This window comes from Mus caroli, unplaced genomic scaffold, assembly GCF_978045245.1.
Source record: "Mus caroli unplaced genomic scaffold, Mus_caroli_1 scaffold_18, whole genome shotgun sequence".
Lineage (NCBI taxonomy): Eukaryota > Metazoa > Chordata > Mammalia > Rodentia > Muridae > Mus > Mus caroli.
In genome coordinates this window covers 86,119,562-86,139,873 of record NW_028227273.1, presented here as the reverse complement: position 1 = coordinate 86,139,873, position 20,312 = coordinate 86,119,562, and the positions used below count along the sequence as shown (strand labels likewise).

At 49.4% G+C, this 20,312-nt stretch overlaps 2 protein-coding genes across 6 annotated transcripts in view; one reads left to right on the top strand and one right to left on the bottom strand.

The window, feature by feature from the left end:
- Window positions 1-10,777, top strand: part of Map3k4 (mitogen-activated protein kinase kinase kinase 4) — an 88,026-nt gene extending 77,249 nt beyond the window's left edge. For all 3 annotated transcript variants that reach the window (XM_021186230.2, XM_021186229.2, XM_029471203.2), the window contains 8 exons: window positions 293-484; window positions 1,473-1,543; window positions 2,485-2,601; window positions 3,296-3,455; window positions 5,431-5,553; window positions 6,048-6,154; window positions 8,858-9,037; window positions 10,281-10,777. In XM_021186230.2, coding sequence (XP_021041889.1) covers window positions 293-484; window positions 1,473-1,543; window positions 2,485-2,601; window positions 3,296-3,455; window positions 5,431-5,553; window positions 6,048-6,154; window positions 8,858-9,037; window positions 10,281-10,301 — 971 coding nt within the window. In that variant the 3' untranslated portion in view covers window positions 10,302-10,777. The remainder of the gene's footprint in view (window positions 1-292; window positions 485-1,472; window positions 1,544-2,484; window positions 2,602-3,295; window positions 3,456-5,430; window positions 5,554-6,047; window positions 6,155-8,857; window positions 9,038-10,280) is intronic.
- A 7,619-nt stretch (window positions 10,778-18,396) lies between these two features.
- The window catches only part of Agpat4 (1-acylglycerol-3-phosphate O-acyltransferase 4), a 101,674-nt gene continuing 99,758 nt past the window's right edge, over window positions 18,397-20,312 (bottom strand). For 2 of the 3 annotated variants that reach the window (XM_085832880.1, XM_085832878.1), the window contains exon 9: window positions 18,397-19,071. In XM_085832880.1, the coding sequence (XP_085689006.1) occupies window positions 18,977-19,071 (95 nt within the window). In that variant the 3' untranslated portion in view covers window positions 18,397-18,976. The remainder of the gene's footprint in view (window positions 19,072-20,312) is intronic. The other variant, XM_021149365.3, reaches the window with a different exon arrangement.

Below are 20,312 nucleotides of genomic sequence, written 5' to 3'. Positions count from 1 at the left end.
TTTGTGTCCTAGACGGAGCTGAAGCTCTCAGGTAGCTACGTCATGGGTTGTGTGTGACCCATTAACGGCTGGTGACTGTGACTGTGAATGCGGCCAGCCTCAGTGTCCATCAGCAGAGGCTGGGATGCATGTGCAGTCATACACATGTAACATGGAGCACCGTGCACTGGCTAAGGAGAAGGAGATTACGTCATGTGAGGAACATGGATAGATATGATCATGTTTTCTCTGTGTCCTCTTGGAAACCAACTTGCCTACATTCTGGGACTGACGATTTCATGTCTCTCTGCAGACTCGGCCTCTAAGCAGGGGCCCATAGAAGCTATCCAGAAGTCAGTCCGACTGTTTGAAGAGAGGAGGTATCGAGAGATGAGGAGAAAGAATATCATCGGTCAAGTGTGCGATACCCCTAAGTCCTATGATAACGTCATGCATGTTGGACTGAGGAAGGTGACATTTAAGTGGCAAAGAGGAAACAAAATCGGTGAGGATACCAAGGGGTCATTGAGCCAGAAGTGACAATCTAACTAGTGTTTGTCATGTGATTCTTTTTGGTGTTCCATTTCTAAAGTGTGTTTTTACATTTACAATACAAAATGAAAATTGAGAAAGGACTTTTAGATAGTTTAATACATTGATCTGGTTTACTCAATAATTCCAGAAGTTTCCATTTGAGAACTAATGAACTTTGTCCCTTATCATCTGTGTTCTCTTATCCCCACGAGAATATTATTTGAGAAGAGCCTAGATATAAATCAGGACAGGAGAGTCTCCCCCTTATGCCCTCCCCCAATATTTTGTAGGTAATTGATTTCTAAGTGAAATTACTCTTAACAAAATAACTAAGAGGTAGAGTATGATATCCCAGACTCTACACGCACTTAAATACATTTTTCTGTCAAGCATTAAGTTTGAGAGGCAAGTATAGTTAGGAGAACTTTGAGAACCATAGGAAACTAGAAACTCCTAGCGCTATCTTAGCGCAAATACTCTATCAGACACCTTAACTGTAGCTCTTGATCTCCCTCAGCCAAATATCCCTTGGTTTGGTGTCCCAGAAGCAGTGTTGGAAGGTTCCCCTCACACTTGAGGTCCTGTAGCAGTGTGGCCAGAGAGAGTCCAGACATGCTATTGGCCACTCCATTCTGCCCCAGTCCTAGCCAAGACCCCTCGAGAGGAACTAGGGCTTAGAAATATTCTGAAACAGCACATCGGTTACTTATCTTTGTCGCTCTTTGGGGTTTCCTAAAGCACATTTCTCGGTCACTGTGACATTTACAGATAGGATGTGTGCATTGATACGATTGCCCAAAACTTTGGATATCAGGGAACACTGAGAGTTCCTTTAGTCTTAAGTAGCCAACCAGAGTGAGCCTAATGGTAGCACTCTAAGCATATCCCAGAGTTATTGTAAGCTGCGCTGACTGCTGTCCGTAGTGACTGGAAGAGTGGCCTGTTTGTGTTGTTGACAGGAGAAGGACAGTATGGAAAAGTATACACCTGCATCAGCGTTGACACAGGGGAGCTGATGGCCATGAAGGAGGTGAGTCATGGGGCTCTGGGCTTTCGTTTAGCTAAATCTGGGTGATTTAGGTTCGGGAAAGCCACTGTGTTTATGGCCCTGAGTTTCTGGGCCTGGGTCCTGTGTTTGAGCATTTGGCAGATGGCAGCTGCAGCTGCCGCTGCCCTGAGATACCTCAGTGGAAGGTTAGTGACTCTATAAAGGCTTCAGGAGAACAGGATCTCAGGTGATTCCAGTGTAAAGCAGGTGGGCACGTCTGTGGAGGCAGCTGGGGAAAGTGAGGAAGGCATGGGGAATGGAGCCACCACTCGCTCCCTGTGGGCACATGTGAGGAGAAGGCAGGAAGATTCAGAAGTGAGGATGGGCAAGAGACAGGATGCTGAGGAATGGCCACCGGAGGCCTCCCAGGTGTGAGGGGACTGACAGGGAGGGACCTTGCCAAGCTGTGAAGTCTTTTTAACTTTTACCAAATACATCATCACCCCTGCTCCTTGTTTTAACATTTACAAATATTAACTGACAAAATATAAAATTTTGATTGACAGTATAATTATTATGGCTTATAAAATGTCCCGAGTATGTAGACACTGTGGCGTGATTGAACCAAGCATGTTCGCCACCTCACATTTTGTTAACTGGAGAGTTACGCTTTAGGCAGTGAGTGCCATATGGCTGCCCCGTAGTCACACTTAGCAATTCGGATTGATCTGGAGGCTGTTAGGCTGAGTGACACAAGAAGGTAGGCATACCAGCTGACAGTCATAGAGTCCAGAAGTGACCGTGGGCCTGTCAAGGGCAGAGTCACTCACATCCCCCTATGTTGACCAACTGTGAGACAAAACTAAGTCAAGGAAAGCTAGATGTGCTGCCCTGGTCCTAGGGCCTCCAAACTGACATGACAGGAGGCGGCTTCGCACACAACACAGACAGTATCTGTAGTCATTACAATTGTCCTTCTCCAGATTCGATTTCAGCCTAATGACCACAAGACTATCAAGGAGACTGCAGACGAGTTGAAAATATTTGAAGGCATCAAGCACCCGAACCTGGTCCGGTACTTTGGCGTGGAGCTTCACAGGGTAAGCAGCTCTCACCGGGGCATGGAGCAGCCCTGACCCGCATCCCAGGTCTTCCCACAGCAGAGTCCAGTGACCACTGCCTTCTCTCTGAAATTAGGTGGTAGACTGTAGTAGTGAGCCCTGCGTCCTGAGCACTGCTGGCCGTCCTGGCAGTCAGACTTCTCACGTACCCATCCTGGCAGTCACTTTGCTGCTTGCCGCTCCGAGATACTCGTTGTTCTCTGATTTTAATTGGCCTGCATGGAGTAGGAAGAAAGCTGAGACCACCCTGTGCTGAGCAGTGGCACAGGGAATGAGCAGCTCCCACACAGCGAGTGCCGAGCGGCCAGAGCTGCCAGGGCTCGATCGTTATTGCTTTCACTAATGCATTTGTGATTGACAGGGACGTGTCTCAGTACTTGGTCACACATGCAGGTACAGCCGTCACTCCCTATCTAAGGTTGCATGGCCGGTAGCCTCAGAACGGATACAAGTTACCCTGTGATAGGCAGATCTTGCCAAATGAACTGTACCATCCCAGACAGGAGGCAGGCAGCCCCCCTGAGGAGAGTCGGGCATGGCTGTACCACTCCCTCAGCACTCAGGGTGGCGTCCACACCCCAGCAGCAGGAAGACGATTCCTCTAAGTGGGCCCTGGGGGTTGCTGTATTCATGGAAGAACAGTCAAAGTGTAGGTGTTGTGTTGCTTCCCCAGGAAGAGATGTACATCTTCATGGAGTACTGTGACGAGGGTACACTAGAGGAGGTGTCACGACTGGGCCTGCAGGAGCACGTCATCAGGTTATATACCAAGCAGATCACTGTCGCCATCAATGTCCTCCATGAGCACGGCATCGTTCACCGAGACATCAAAGGTACACCACATCCACTTGGCCTCACAGGCAGTCTCCTGTTGTCCTGCTCCTAGCGGGTTCAGCCATGAGTGCTCCCCTGTGACTTGTTACTTCTTGAGGTGGCTGTGCCTTCACACCTGTTACTTCTTGAGGTGGCTGTGCCTTCACACCTGTTGCTTCTCTTCAGGTGGCTGTGCCTTCACACCTGTTGCTTCTCTTCAGGTGGCTGTGCCTTCACACCTGTTGCTTCTCTTCAGGTGGCTGTGCCTTCACACCTGTTGCTTCTTCAGGTGGATGTGCCTTCACACCTGTTGCTTCTCTTCAGGTGGCTGTGCCTTCACACCTGTTGCTTCTTCAGGTGGCTGTGCCTTCACACCTGTTGCTTCTTCAGGTGGCTGTGCCTTCACACCTGTTGCTTCTCTTCAGGTGGCTGTGCCTTCACACCTGTTGCTTCTCTTCAGGTGGCTGTGCCTTCACACCTGTTGCTTCTTCAGGTGGATGTGCCTCTGCTTTAAGCACTTTAAAGTGGGTCCTGTGCCAAGATATGACAGAACCCAGGTGTCTGTGCATTAAAAAGCCCTCACTGTCACCTGTGTAGCCCACTTTAAAGAAGTCGGTTTCCTGGAAATGAAGCACCCTGCTTCTACAGTCTGCTTTGGTGTAGCTTACTCTGTGCTTGCTGGACACTTGTTATAAAACTCCCTTTTCTAACGTGTGTCAAGATCTTTGTGCACTCCTGTCCCTATGTGGATTGTAAGTACATGGACTGAGTGTGACTCCAACATGCGTGTGAGACAGACCGTACAGCTGTGTCTGTGGAGGGAAAGTTTGTGTACATCGTGTTTTCCATCCCAAGAGAGCAGCTATGCTTCTGCTCCAGAACAGATCAGTGCCCGAGTCACACAAGGCCCTGAGTTTGAGAGAGAATTAAAGCAGGAGAGTGCTTTCAGCCGTAGGTGGCTGAGAGTGCTGTCTTGTCCTGTCCTCTGAGGTTAGCCCAGATCTCAAGCGTGATCTGCCTCCTGACCAAGGTCTAGACCCAGTTCTGAGCAGTTGCACTGGAAGCTGCTGTGGCCTGGGTCTGAAAATCATTGATGCTCCGTTGGACCCCTCAGCCGATGCCAGTTTATGGTTGCCTTACCTGTCTGCCACATGGCTTCGCTGGGTCAGTCTGGGCATTTGCTTAGCTGCCCATATTCAGTTGTCCTGCTTCACACCGTACTCAGTCTCTGTATCCCCATGGTGGGTTCTCTGAGCCCCAAGTCAGTTTAGTTCACTGCTGTCCTCATAAATGCCTTGTCGTTAAGAACGGCCAGATAGAGAACAGTTTCAGACTTTACTGTGCAGTCGTTGTAAGACCGGCTCCGGGAGGCTCTAGCTAGTAAAGGTGGACTGTCTGAAAGTAGGTCATTGCGGAGCTAAGTATTCGGTGCGAACACTGCTACTTTTTAAGGTATATTGTATGACCTAATGTCAGTCGTACTGTCTTGTTTATCCTATCCTCGGCTACCCTGAGAGATGAGCAGTGACCCCAGGTCCCCTCCAGAGTGTGCATGTTGATTGTAGGAACCCTGAAATGGAAAATATACAGTACTGTTTTCAGTTACAGTTAAAATGAGCTCAGAGGTGGCCTTGTGTGCAACTGTGCATAGATGCACAGAAGAGAACCTGCCCTTAGCAAATAGTCACAATGCTCAGGCACTGCCACACACATCTGCATTTTCTATAAAACTTCTCTGTAGGTATGTCTGAGTTTTTCATGAATTAGGTGTCTCCCAGGTCAGAGTGTCTGCTCTGACGTCTATGTTGATTTGCGTTAGTTTGTAGTTGTGGTCTGTACATTTTCCTGTGGTTGCATATGGAAGTGGAGTTCCACAAAACTTGTGTTTTTTTAGTGTGTGAATGAAGTCTTTGGAGTCTGAATTACCGTGTGAACATCTTGAGATACCCACATTGTGTCTCAGAGCCCGTTCATCAGCCGCCTGTTTCCGTTTAGGTGCCAATATCTTCCTTACGTCATCTGGACTAATCAAGCTGGGAGATTTTGGATGCTCCGTAAAACTTAAAAACAACGCCCAGACCATGCCCGGAGAGGTAAACAGCACCCTAGGGACAGCAGGTAAGGGCTAGTCCAGCCGCCTCTGAGCTCTGAGCTCTGACCTGAAGAAGGCCTCTCTCTCTCTCTCTCTCTCTCTCTCTCTCTCAGAAGGAGCTTAGCATTGGTGGGGTTGAAACTGCTCGTTAAATCACCAGTTACCTGACAACTGCTTGCTGCGGTTGTCAGGTAACTGGTGATTTAACGAGCAGTTTCAATGTTTGATGTTAGGTATATTGTATGACCTAATGTCATACAATGTTTGTTTGATGTTAGGTTAATTCCCTGTTTCCATTGAGAATACAACTTTACTGGAAATTTTCACATTCAGAGTTGCTTTTAAAACAAAATTCTGTCCCTAAAATGTCCCTCAAGTTGACTTGAAAATGAAAGCTTTCTACATTTGCTGCCTGTACCTGGGTGAAGGACATTGCTGAGAAGTAACAACATATTGCTTGGTGCTGTTGATGTGTAGGGCTGTGTCGTAACCCTTGCTATTCCTGTATCTGACTATAAAGCTTACATGGCCCCTGAAGTTATTACCCGAGCCAAAGGAGAAGGCCACGGACGTGCGGCAGATATCTGGAGTCTGGGATGCGTTGTCATAGAGATGGTGACTGGCAAGGTAAGCCCCTGTGCACCAGAAACAACCTGTCCATAGGCTTCACATCACAGAGAGCTCCCAGGAGTGAATTTATAAGTTTCAGCGTTGGGGTTAAGCAGAGAAACACAAACCTACCCATGCCAACAAATGGAGACAAGACAGTCTATTTGACAGATCCCAGTGTGCGGGAGAGCTTTATCCCATACTCTGAACAACTCCAGAGGGATCAGATTCCTTCATGGAAGACTGAATTCTGAAACTGCGAGATCCGACAAAGTTGAGGACTATTTAAGACTTTTTGATTAGGATTCCAGGCTGACGTTAACAGATGGGGCCTCGTGAGAGCAAAGTGCTCTGTGCGGGTTCTGGGGAGATGGCCATTTGGAAAGGCGCCTCTATGCAAGCATCAGATTCATTGCATGCATGTTCAAAAAAAAAAAAAAAGAAAAAATATGCTGACAACAAAAGCACATGTCCGCAAAGGGAGAGACAGGAGGATGTATGGCGCTCAGAACCAGCCTTCGTAGTCAGTCACAGCGACGGGCTCCAGCTCATGAGAGACCCTGACAGAAAGTGAAGTGGAAAGCAACGAGGGCTGACACTTGATGCCAGCCTCTGATCTCCATGCACATTTAGTATGGATCTGTGAACACACACGAGCATGCATGTCCATACAAGAACCTCTGCACTAAAAAGAAGTAGTTAACCAAGTTAAGGCTTAGCATGTAGAATTGGACAGCAGTCTACCGGCTGCATGTCTGACAGCAGTAATATGAGGCGATACAAAGAACTCCTAAACAACAGACAAACCATAAAAGAGGCAAGGAGCTGAACGGAGTTCTCAGAAGGAGAAATATTTTAATAATGAGGGTTCAGCATCTTTAGCCAACAAGGAAATGTGGGAGGCAGGACTGCAGGCACACACCTCTAACCACAGCACTTGGGAGGCTGAGGTGGGTGGGTCACGAGGCATGCCTGGGCTACATGGCAAGGCCCTATTTCACAGTTGACAAAAGATCATGGTTGCAAGGGTAGGAAGGGAAGGACTAAACAATCAGTGGAAAGGGCTTCTTGGGATGACGAAACTCTTTCTTACTCTGTCAGTGACTTTCTTCACAGTACAGCTTAAGAGAGAAAGCATTCGTTCACTTTGGCTCATAGTTTAAAGTCCATCCTGACTTTAAGGTGTGGTGGGTGAGCAAGAATGTGAGGCAGCTAGTGACACCATACAGCAGTTACGAAGGCGAGGGGAAAGGAAGTGGATCCAAGCTGTAAAACCTCAAGATTACCTAGTAGGTCTTTACCCACCTTCTAAAGAGCCCACAACCTTCCAAAACAGATCCCCACTTGCTGGGGATCAAGTGTTCAAACACTTTGCCTATGGGGGACAGTTTACATTCAGACCACTGCAGATAATGGATTCCCATCCCAGAATGTATGAGACAGAAAGTGAACCCTGATGCTGTGTGTTAGCAGCAGTGCAGACATTGATTCACCAGTTGTAGCTAATTATAGCTAATAGGAGAAAGTGGGGAGACAAGATAGGTGAGGGTGCATGGGGACCCAACGCTTTCCAGTCCAGGTTTCTGTTACCGTGAACTACACTAAAGAAGGAAGCATGGTTGTTAAAAAGGAACAGATGACCATTATCCACATCTCCAGATTAGTGCATTAAAAGTGGCATTGATTTTTCCTTAGCCCATGAATAACATAATATTTATGAATTCACTGTAAGAGAGGTGTGAGAAAAGAGTCATGCTTCAGACAAAAGTTGACAGTGGAAGCTCACTCTGGGGAACTGCTTTCTGTACGATGGGACTTAAACACGCTTCCCTAGAGCACGGAAACCTGGCTTCTGGAGACAGTCCTGCTGAGGAGTGGCTGGTTGCACAACTGTGCGATGCGTTTGATAGTAGTTACACAGGTGTACGTGTGCATGTGTGTGTATGTCTGTCTGTCTGTGTGTACATGCATGTGTACGCAGGCACACAGTATGTGGCTGCTGTCTGGTATTGCTTATGTAGCACAATGACTGGGAGCACGAGGGTTGCTAGGCAACAGTGGGCTTGTTCTCAGCCTCTCTTACTGCTGCAGAGAGAGTATATAGAAAGAGCTCAGAGAGGGTGAACGCTCCCTCTTCCCTTAGCATGGAGAGGGAGGGGCGCCTGCTTTATTTTAGTCAAGCATGAAGAGCAGGTGGGCTGTAGAGTACATGTTGGCAGTAACTAAAAAATAGCATGTAAATTGGGGTGTATGTAGGCCTAGTTCCTTCTCCCCGAATCTCATTTCCCAATAGTCACAACGAAATAAGATTTGTGGCGATGGGATTCTCATAATTCCACAAACTGGTAAAGAACCATTGAGTTTTATCATCTCTCAGTTCTGTGGTGGCAAGCTTCAGGTGACACAGAACCAAAGGCATACATATCCCAGCACAGTGCAGACTGTAGCTGCCTCCCTTTGTTTAGACACGTAGTCTCAACAGAACACGGCAGACTGCTCTGTGTGTGTGTGTGTTTTGACTGAAGCTCTGACACACTGTATGCACTTTGAGCGTGATGTGTTTCCTGTTTGTTCCTGCCAGCAAGTGTTTGCTTCCCCTGACAGATGTCTTCTCGAGATACCTTAGAGAGAGGTTGTGCATTTGTCGCTGTGACCGTGTGATGATGAAGCCTGTTTGTTTTGGTTTTTGTTTTTTTTTTTTTGTTTTCCCTGTCTCTGCAGCGGCCTTGGCATGAGTATGAACACAACTTTCAGATTATGTACAAGGTGGGGATGGGACACAAGCCACCAATCCCGGAAAGGCTTAGCCCCGAAGGAAAGGCCTTTCTCTCGCACTGCCTGGAAAGTGACCCGAAGATACGGTGGACAGCCAGCCAGCTCCTCGACCACGCTTTTGTCAAGGTTTGCCCAGTTGCTGAGATCACCCTCTTCAGAGTTAAACACTCAAGTTTGCCTTTGCATCTGTCACAGACACTGGGAAACTTAAATATAGAATACTTAAGTCTAAAAGGACAGAAGCCAAATGTCTTAATGTATCAGAGATTGGTCTTCAGTTAGTAAGATGCTTGCTAAGGCCCTTCTACGTGATCTGTTGACAGGAGGCCAGCATAGTTTTTGCCCTCGAGAATGTGTGGCCATCTTGGACCTGTCACTGTTGTGAGCTCAGTGGTGACACATTCGTGATGGGAAGTGGGGCTGAAGGTTTAGAACTCCATCTCTGAGAGGGTGTGGCCAGGCAGAGGGGCAGACAAGACGTCAGGCTTGAGGGCCTGGAGCGGGCAGGGCCATTGAGGAGCTTTGTGTGCATTCGGTCTGAGGGAGCACAAGAAAGCGGACGCTAGGGACGATAGAAGATGAGGCTGGAAAAGACGCAGGAGCAGCAGAGGGCTCTCAGTTAACAAACAATATAGCTGGTGGCCCTGGTCAGACAGCGCTCTGGGGAAGGTGCACTGCAGGCTGAGAGTGGCCCTCAGCTGTGCTGAGGAGTTGGAACGGGCCTGGCTGCAGAGCAGGTTGGAGGTGTCTGGGGTGGCCCCACCACCTGGCTCCTTGAGTCATATGAAGGTTGCATCCACTGCCAAAGGACAGCAGGTTGAGGCTGCCTAGGCATAGGCCATCCCTTTGGCAAGGTCATCAAGGTTTGTTTGAAACACTTGTTTGGGATTTTAGGTGGGTATTTTGTGGCTTAGGGCTGGCAGTCGAGATTGCCGCAGTACCGGCTGTAGTGAAGAGCAGGCATACAAGTGTTGCTGGGGCAGTGTTGCTAATGTTGGGAGGGAGATGAGAACACACCGGTATGCAGCTAAGGACCCTGCACAGGAGTCCCCGATACAGGGTGGGTGGGCGGAACATGGGCTCGTTTGTAGGCTGGCTACAAGAGATACTGGGGACAGGTGATAAAGGAACAGGGCTTCTTAGCTCTGAAGTCCATGAAATATATTGCCCTGAAGGAGCTGTCCTGTGTGCAGCTCAGCCTTCCACAAGAGCAGACATTCAGGAGGTCTGAGTTCCCTCACATGTCGGAGGCTGGTGCCAGGGACCCACTCGGCCTTGCCTGTGGGCCAGAGATGCTCATCCGGACACAGGCAGATACAGGAACGTGCTCGTGCCAGCTGGGGCTCAGCGTTCTCTTGCTTCCTCCCAGGTTTGCACAGATGAAGAGTGAAGTGAACCAGTCCGTGGCCTAGTAGTGTGTGGACAGAATCCCGTGATCACTACTGTATGTAATATTTACATAAAGACTGCAGCGCAGGCGGCCTTCCTAACCTCCCAGGACTGAAGACTACAGGGTGACAAGCCTCACTTCCGCTGCTCCTGTCGCCTGCTGAGTGACAGTGCTGACGAGGTTAAAGGAGCCGCACGTTAAGTGCCATTACTACTGTACACGGGCCACCGCCTCTGTCCCCTCCAACCCTCGCGTGACTGAGAACCAACCGTGTCATCAGCACAGTGTTTTTGAGCTCCTGGGGTTCAGAAGAACATGTAGTGTTCCCGGGTGTCCGGGACCTTTATTTCAACCTCCTGTTCGTTGGCTCTGACTGTGGAGCCTCCTTGTTGGAAAGCTGCAGGTTTGTTATGCAAAGGCTCGTAAGTGAAGCTGAAGACAAGGTTCTTTTTCAATAAATGGTTTATTTTAGGAAAGCTAAGTCAGCGTCTGTTACTGGCTCACGGCCTAAGAGCAGGGCGGCCTACAGAAGTCTGCCCTTCCCCACTCTGCCCTGCACTTGATTCCACTCGGTAGAAACAGCACAGCCAAGCTTGCCCAGTGGGACGCTGAGCTGGGTGTGTCTAACCTGCAGCCTGTGGGCCATGAGCGTCACAGGATAGCTCTGAGTGTGGCCCAAGGCGTTTGTGGCTGACAGCACATCACAGTGTTTAAGGTACGGAAGGGGATGGAAGGGGAACAGTGCCGCGATCTCTTGATAGGCCGGACACCATGGTTTCAGAGCATAACCTGACTCTGGAGGAAGGACTCGGAAGTAGCTGGATATTGTCTTCGATGGCGTTTCTCTTTACCGTTGCTGGTCTTAGTGCTTGCCCTTAGTCCCTAGGTCTCTTTAGATCATGCACTTGCTCCTGACATACAGCAGCCAACCCTGGCCGCGTCGTTATTGTCAAGTATTCTTGGTCTCTTCTGCCCTGAGAATTCCAGTTAGGATCCATACAGACATTAGGACTTCATTTAAGATGTTCTTTTATAGTCTTTTAAGTGAATTTACATTATGTAAAGGGTTCACCTGTACTTTTATCAGAGCCCAGAGCCTAGAGCTATCACACAGTGTAATCCTGGAGCCTGCCTGTTGCCCACAGGAGAATTTGCCCCACCTGTCCACACCTGTCTTCCTGCAGCCCAGCCGCTCCCTGCCTGGAATTGGCTCACTGTGGGCATCCCGAGAAGTTAGGATCATGCAGGATGGCGGTCTCTGACCTCTCTCGCTTGGTGGATTCTGAGGCTGCCAACCCCCCTTCCACTAGATGCAAATGCCATGTGCTTTTGTCCCTGGACTTGGTGGGTGCTAGACTGCCCCCTGGTGACATATTTGCTTTGCACACACAGGCGTCTGTGTGGATGTTTTCACATCTGTTAGGAATTAAGTGTGCCGGGCTGTGTGTCAGCCCGTGTTTTCAGAAACTTTTTCCAAAGTGACCGTCTTGTCGTGTTCTTCCAGCACTGTGAGACATTCAGATCTCCATCCCATGCTGCCACGCTCTTTGACCGTAGGCTTGCTAGTGACAGTGAAGCCACTTCCTTGTCGTTCTGATTCCTTCTGATGGAGAAGTTTAATCAGTGTGCCCGATGGTCATTCATCTATGTCTTGTCTGTGGATGGATGGATATCTATGTATTGCCCATGTATGTGCACACATGTGTGCATCAGTGCATACGCATGTTGCAACACGTATGTGGTCAAGAGAGGATAAATTGCTGGAGTCGATTCTCCTTCCACTATGTTGTGTGTCCTGGGACACTGTACTCTGGTCCTAAGGTTTGGCCGCAGACTCCTTTACCCACTGAGCTGTCTTGCTGACCCCACTACTGTCTCCCTTTTGGGGGAAAAGCCTATTTGAATACCTTGCCAAATTTAAAATTAGGTTATTTGGCATCTTGCTGAGTTGCAAGCGTTTTGTTTTCTGGCATACTCTTGAGTAAACCCCTTCACCTAATCTGAAGCATGAAGATGTCTTTCTCCAGTTTCTGGCTTATCTGGTATTTTATTTTATTTGTCACGTCTATGAGAACTAAAAAAGCTTGTATTTTTAGAAGCCCACTCACCATCTTGTTCTTGATGGCTTGTGCTTGTGGTAGAATGTCTAAGAAACCACAGGCCGACCCAGCAGTTCATTTAGCTCTTAAAATAGGCCTCTTGCTCTTTAATTTTTGTATAAAACAATATTCAGGGGCCCAAATTTTTTTCTCTGCTGAAGAGACATCTTTGCCCTCTATGGATCTCTTCATGGTGCTGTGAGTGGAAATAACATCTGAATCCACATTCAGCCATTCTTTGCACTCGGACACGGATACAGTGATTTTTGTTTGTTTGTTTGTTTGTTTGTTTGTTTGTTGTTTAAATCTCATATCCTGTGGCCTTGTTGATTTCTTTGTAAAGTTGTAGTCGCTGCTTTTGTAGGCTCCATCCATTTATCGAGACATGTGAAAATCTAATTGGCAGTCGTGTGAGTCCCCTTTCTTTGTCACCACTGTTCATTTACAACAGTCCCTCTGGATGTGCAGAGGGCTTTGATCTGTGACTCTCGTTTCTGGGGTTTTGGCTCCCTATCAGGGCAGGGTAGCCTTCCTACAGTGAACTGATACTTCTCTGCCTCTGCCTCTGTTTCCTCAGAGATGGCCCAGGTTGGTGTTCTTCGTCTTTTTGGGTCCTGGGTAGAACCCCCCCACAAAGCCCTCAGTCGGGGCTGAGCATCTGTGCAGGGTGGTTTGCAAGTTACTCTGGACTTGCTGCAGGTCTGTTCTGACTTTTATTTTAATGGATCTTAGGGTCTCTACTCAGCCTCACCAAGTCCTCTGGCTTCCTGGCAGATGGTCGTCTGCTCTCTGCCCGTCACACTTGGCGTCCAGATGGCTGCTGTCTGCGCATGCTCCTGAGTCTTCTCTTTATTAGATAAAGGTCTGTCCAGCTGGTCAACTTCTGGTTTCATTAATATTTTCTCTTTTTTTCTGATCTTTATGGCTACTGTCATTCTATATGCTTTGGGTTTAGTTTACCTATCTTTCAGAAAATTGTAAGGGTAGAAGACGCTGAAGACAAAATGCTGATTAAAAAGAATCCACCAGTCTAACAAGCCTATGTCTAAGGGTAACTTCTCAGTAAGAAAACGGGTCGTAGCACAAACACCAAGGCTGGTTGCCGCCGCTACACTCCCCAAAGTCTGCCTGGAAGTCTGCAGAGGAAGGGGACTAATGGTTGGTGTGTGGGTCACATGGTCTTGGTGGCAGCTGCTCAGCCCTGCAATGTGGCAAGAGGACTGCTGTAGAGCAGTAGGCAGTGCAAATGGCGACCAGGTGGACATGCAGGGTACCTGGACATGTGCCACAGCAAGTGTGTGAGGGCCAGAGGACACCTTGCAGGAACAGGTTCTTTCCCCTTCCAACCGTGATGAACTCGTCGTCTCCTGGTGGCAGTGCCTTTACCTGCTGGACACTTCATTAATCTTATTTCTGCTCGGCCCACCGTGCCCAGTAAAGAATAAGAGGGCATATTACAGGCAGTGCATCCTCTGTCCTTTCGCTCTGTGCGACTTGAAAGTCAAGCTTCCTGGTCTGATAAAGTACTTGGCAAGTGCATCTGGCCATCCAAGTGCAGCCACTGCTTCGTCCCCACACCAAGTCACTCTTGTTTGACCTCCCAGAATGCGCTGACAAAGTGATCTGTAAGTCCTGTTCATCCTCCTCCTCACTGCCTCCCCTCCTCTCCCCACCCCCAGTTGTTTCCTCCCCTTAAAGATCATCCCTGTACTGAGTCTTAGTAACCCCCAAGCCTGGGGAATGATTGCGGTCAGGCAGGAGACACCATTGCTCACCCACAGCACCTCTCTGCCCTGAACGCCTCATGCTGGCCCTCCCTTGTTTTGGCCTTTCCTCCTTGACAGGCAAAGCAGTCCAAAAATACCCATCTTAGCTCTCTCCTTCCTGCACCTGTCAGCCATGCCTGTGTCTGCAGGAGGCTGCACCAACCTGGGAATTCAGATCTCTCATCTTCCTGAGTGCTGGTCTTCTCACGGGCAGGGGCTCAGCAGGCTGGAGAGCCTAGCTAAGCCACTGGATTGTGTCCTTAGCTTTTCTTACTGCAAGGCCTTGGGTAGAATGGCCCCTCAAACACCACTGGGGACTGCCAGGTGCCCTGGAGCATGTGGTACATACCTGCCTAAAATCTAGGGAATATAAAAAAGGAAAGCAGTACGTCTACAGTTTGGTTCATTTTGGAAGTCTGAAGGAATCGCCACTTAAGGCCCTCACTGTTCTCAGCCCTCACCTCCTGTATGTTGAGCTCGGTGTAGACGCCAGAACTTTCAAAACTGGCTACTGTAGCTTATGGGGTATGACTGTCTTAAAGCTCTAACCCGTGTAAGCCATGCCGGGTGAAAACCTTTCCTCACACAGCTCTAGGAGATGTTGCTAAACACTGGAAGATGAAAGCAGGCAGCAGATGCATGCCTTTAGTCAGTGCACAGTGTCAGTACTAACCAGGACCAGGCAGCAGCAGGACAGGGACCTAGTTAGTCCCCGGTTATCCTTCCCCTGCTTACAAGCTTGTCCTTGTACCGAGAGCTCAGTTATTTCAGCCTAACCCCTGCTTAAGGCACTTCCCATGATGCTTTAGGAAAGAGAATGCTCAGATGATAGGCATTCTGTGGTTAAGTTTCTAAGCTTGTGCCCTTTCTGTAGTCAGTATTCAGAGGGGCACCTGATGAAGCCTTGGGCCCCGGAGGCTCTCCCAGCCTCAGATGATTTCCTAAAGACTCACACTATTTAGGTGGCATATTTGTAGGCTGTGTTCTTGACCAAAATAATAATTTTAGACAGCTATCACGAAACAGGCCCTTTGCTGGTTGGTAACCAGTGCCATGAACGACATTGGGTGTTTGGGGCCCAGCAGAAATCCAGTGATTCCCTCAGGCCTTAAGCCGCTCTTGTCACGGCTGGTGCAGGGTAGATCAAAGCACAATTTAGCTTTTGGCTAAATTTTTTAAAGTGAGGACAGAGTCGGTGTGCGCATGGTGCTGAGGACGCGATCAGGTGTGGCTGGCATGGTTATGCAGTGCATGTGAGGTGTTGGTGGGCACCAGGCAGGCCAGGGGTTCTGTGCTGATGGAGCCCCTGCCTTTCTGCTTTGTCTGTGGACAGAAGAACTATGTCTACAAAGCCAGCTCAACCCTTCTGCCTGCTATCCACTTTGAAGGTCAGTTTGGAGCCTCATTCATTCTAATTTAAAAAAGGAAACAGTCTCCATCGAAGTCTGGGAAAGCATTTTCAGAAAATTGCCCTGTTATGGGCAATGATTTCAGACATCTTCAAACACTCGATGTTTACCTATGTAAGGAAGAATCCCGATAACAAACATGCAGGCAACTGTCTGAAACTCGTAAGTGATTGTTTGGAAGAGGCAAAGACAAGTCTGAGATGAGAGGCCCTGACTGTCACTGGTGAACATCCCATTTGAGCACCATGGGTCTGCAGGGACAGCCAACCATACAGACCTTGAAAGGGGCGCCAGGCTCCCATCTGTGTAGACACTGGGACCTTTGCATTAAGGCTGTTCACTCAAACTGGCGCCTGAGTTGTCTCTGGGTCCTGAGGCCATGATTGGCAGCCCCTGTCATCATGGCTCAGCCTTGCCTGTGCCGCGCACTGAGTCACGACTGAGCCTGAGGTGTCAGAGAGGGAGCCAGTGCCAACACGTCACCATCTGCTCTACCAGTCTTCAGACCACTTGAGACGTTAAACTTGGGAAGTGCTTTTCACAATGCCGTGGGGAGAACAGGCAGCCCGGAGGCAGCCTCAGATGTAGAGCCATCCATCTTTCCCCCTTCAAACTCCAACTCTCAGATACAAGTCCTGGCAGCACTCTGCCTTCCTCCAGACTGTCCTGGTCCTGCAGGAGGCTTGCTAAGCCCAGGGGCCACCTCCCCACTTAACTTTTATTCTGGCAGGTAATAGAAGTAACATGCATAGTGCTTTGGTGGTGCCTCGTCTATTCTAAAGAACCCAGTGGCCAGCTCTATCCACTGCCTTTATGGACAAGCTCGGAAGCCTGTGTTGAGCCTACTCTGTCCTACTCTTCCTGGTACTGGAAGCTGCCTGTGACCAGTTTGAGCTGAACAGTTACCACTGAAGTTAATATTATGATCAATCCCTCAAACCCCGGTGAGCATAAAGAAAGATGCAGATGTTGTAGCATTTTGAATATCCTCTTCCCTTTCCAAGGTTTTGCTCAATTTAGAAGTGATGGAGTCAAGAGTTATTCCAGGTCTGTGTTAGTTAGCACATGGAAAGAAAATGACTTTCTGAAAAGCTAACGGAGTAGGCTCTCAGTGAGCCTTGGTTCTCCCTGTGGTCATCCTGCCAATATTCTTTCGGAGGACACTGCAAAATCCCCCACTCTGCATCAGGGGAATAGGCTAGGGACAGAGCCAGGCCATGCCAGCATTGAGTCACAGGCTGCCAGGGACCCCCTCACTCAGAACACCACTACCCAGTCAGTCAGTCTTCCTAAAATGTCTCTGACATGCCACCGAAGTCCAGGTCAAAACCAGAGAGACGTGAGCAGTTGTCCCACTGTCTGGTTCTTGCCAGGTACTTCGAGAAGTCACAACTTAGAAGCTACCTTCCTTTCCTTCACCTGATTTATCCAACGATCTTCCATTCTCACGGTGAGCCTCCCATATCCTTGCAGCAACCCAAGGGGTGAATATCATTCCCATTTTACAGATGGGCAGTCGGGCCCATGGAGGCCAGTAGGCTGGATGACCAAGCTGTGCTAGCTCAGGTCCCAGCTAAAGTGGCCTTAGGGTCCAGGGGAGGCCTACAGGGGCTCATGGCAGGGCAGATGTACCCGACTCAGCGCCTGATGTTCTGATTTCTGCAAGCTCGAACTCATCTATGTTGATAATACATTGCCGTCCCTTACCTCAGGTCATCCCCCTTGGCTCTTCAAGGTCATAGTCAGACATGACTATGTATGGCTGCACAGATATTTAAGTCTGCAGTGACTCTGGACAGGATGTGCCTTTGTGGATCCCATGGGCAGCTTTTCTAGGGGGTTGTACCAGGTGGTGTGTGTAGCTCCTCCTTCTTATAACTGATCCCTTTCAGAATGTCGCTGTCTTTTTTCTTCTTGTTTTGTTTGCATCTGGCCTCTGCTGATAACCCTCAGTCTGCGAATGTCTGCCACAGGCCACTCTACAAACACTGCTGAGAAGAGCACCCCACCCCCTCCCTGTGCTATAACAGGAGCCCACCAAAAACTCAGTGTAGAGGAGAGCAGAGCCCCAGATTGGGCTCACCTGTGCTCCTGGGTACCGCAGGAGAGCTGGAGAGGGGTGTGATGCCATTTTGTAAAATGCCCCTGCCCTTGCTTCAAGGGCCTCCCCACTCCTGTGACTGTTTCTGATGTTTTCATAACATTCCGTTTCAAAGCTTAAGACCTTCAAGGCTAGTGGACGCCGTCTCATCAAGACTGTCCTCTCTGTGTCTCAAGGAAGCGCTTGGCTGGTGTCCCAGCATCCTTGTCTTCACTCTGCCCACATCTCTCGCAGGTAATGTCACTGTACTGGTATAACATTGTGGTGCTTAATGCTGCCTATCAAGTCGACAGGATGTAGAGTCACCTAGGAGATGAGTCTCCAGTTGTGCCTGTGCAGGTAATCTAAGATTAGACTAATTGGTTAGGTGGAGGCAGACCTATCATAGCCTCTGGCTTCACTTCTTCATGGGCTGGGGTTCTGAACTGAGTAAGAGAGGTAAGCACTAGCCTTCGTCTCTTCTCTCTGACAAGATTCCTCCCCTTCCTACAGCAATGACCCCCCCACCATGACGGACTGTGCCCTTGAACTGTGAGCCCTAACAAACCCTTCACGACACTGACAAGTTACTACACACACACATAACCCTCAAGTGACCTGTCCGTTTATGTCCCTAACTCAAGCTCCCAGCAAACCCCACCAGGAGCAGAGCTGGTGAGTGGCTGCCATCTGGAATGCCTAAATCCAGGGCAGAGTGGAGGGTAGAGGATTTGTGTAAACACTTGCCACAGACAACCCAGACAAACACTTTAATCCTTTTTCTTATTTGGAGGCATAATTTAGTCATCTTACCCAAAGCACTTTTCACTCTGTCTCCGGCAATTGAGGGTTAGAGAAGACGCAGCACCATGGGGTGACAGGGACACCTTCCCTTCCACCCTGGCCCTGCCCTTCCTTGGAGCCTCCCAGACCCTACTGTCACAGGGTCACAGTGCACACACAACCACACACCCATTCTCCTCATCCCATCTCTCTCTCTCTCTCACACACACACACACACACACACACACACACACACACACGCGCGCGCGCGCGCGCACCCCCCTCCACACACACACGTGTGCAACTGAAAAGAGACATAACCAAAACCACTATATCACACAGGGAGGAGGGGAGGGGAAAGGTCTAAACCCGTCTTCCTTTCACATCCAGCGCTGAGGCAAAACTCTGTGACCAGAGGGGCTGTGGTTTCTGTTTGTCCCAGCAAGGGCCCCCCAGTCTCCATCACTGAGCCCTGCTACAAAGGCTAAGCAGAGGCCAGCCGTCCCCCACGGTTCCCTCTGGAGGTGACTTTTCCACATCAGTCCGTTTGTTTCCGTTTGTTGTCGATGTTGCCGTAGGCAGAGCCCTTGTCGATTTCTGTCACACCAATCATCCATCGAACTCCCATGGAGGCTGCAGGGAACAGGGATGAGCAGTTAGAATCTCAGCACACCCCAGGAGCGCTCTGTCAACAGGAGCCGCTACGAGGCTGTCTGCTCCAAAATGCAAGTGAGTCTGATGGACCATATGACCCCAGCTTTGGGCATTCCTCGGCAGCTGAAAGGGAAACAGGCTGCTCTGTGGGGAGGAGGTTGTGGGAAACAGAATTGCACAAGCAGCACACACCTGTCCACAGAGTTCCCAGAATTCTCTGCTTTCAGCACCACTTTCCAAGGCAAAAATGGTTCTTTGAGACTGTGGGGCAATGGCCTGGGGGGAGGGGGTGCTTTGTGAGGATGCAGGCACTGAATACCCACACAACTCTACCATTGGTTGGACTGGCCACAGAGAGCAAAAATCGCTGGCCCCTGGAGCCCTTGCTCTCTGAAGCTGCGGCTGTCAGAGAATGTGCTGGACCTATCTGGGAATTCACAGAGCCACCAGATGCTTGCTTGGAAACTACCCTGTAAGCAGTACCTCTGGAGGTAAGGGTCGTTGAGCTCCTTGTGTGCCAGGCCCCCTCTTAATCACTGAACACACAGCCTACAGATGCTGTTTATGGCACAGCAGGTGAGCGAGCAGATACAGCCCCCAAATTATGGTGCATGTCACAAAGCTGTAGCATCATGTTCTCTATATAGGCTGCCATGCAAGACCATGCAGTGGACAAGGACACAGAGGCCAGCCTGTGCACATGAAGGGCGGGGCACCAGTGGAGAGGCTGAGATGTAAGGCCTGAGTGGAGTGTCTCGTCAGCAGAAGGGACATAATAGGAAATGGTAAGAGATGTGGACTCTGGTCCAGAGACCTTAGGAAGTAGAGGGAATGCTGGAACAGTGCCGTTCAGGGGAAACACAGGACTGGAGGCGGGGTACAAATGTGTCAGCAAGGACACAAGGTCACTTCTGGGAAAATTTCTGAATGACCACAGCACCCAGGCGGAGCTTGGGCTCCTGGGCACTTACTTCACACCTAGGGGAGCCCTTTCCCATCCCGCTTATTTAAGGAATATAGCTGTCTGCCCCAGAGGACATGGCCCTCCTTTGCCGGCCAGCCAGCTAGTAAAAGCAGAGATGGGATTTCTCCCTCGCCTACAAGCCCCACCAACCTCCTTCCCAGGATCCAACTCAGAGCCTAAAATTAGTGGTCCTGATGGCAGACAGACTGGCTCATGTGCTGGATATGTCAAGTTGCTTACAATGTACCAAGTTTTA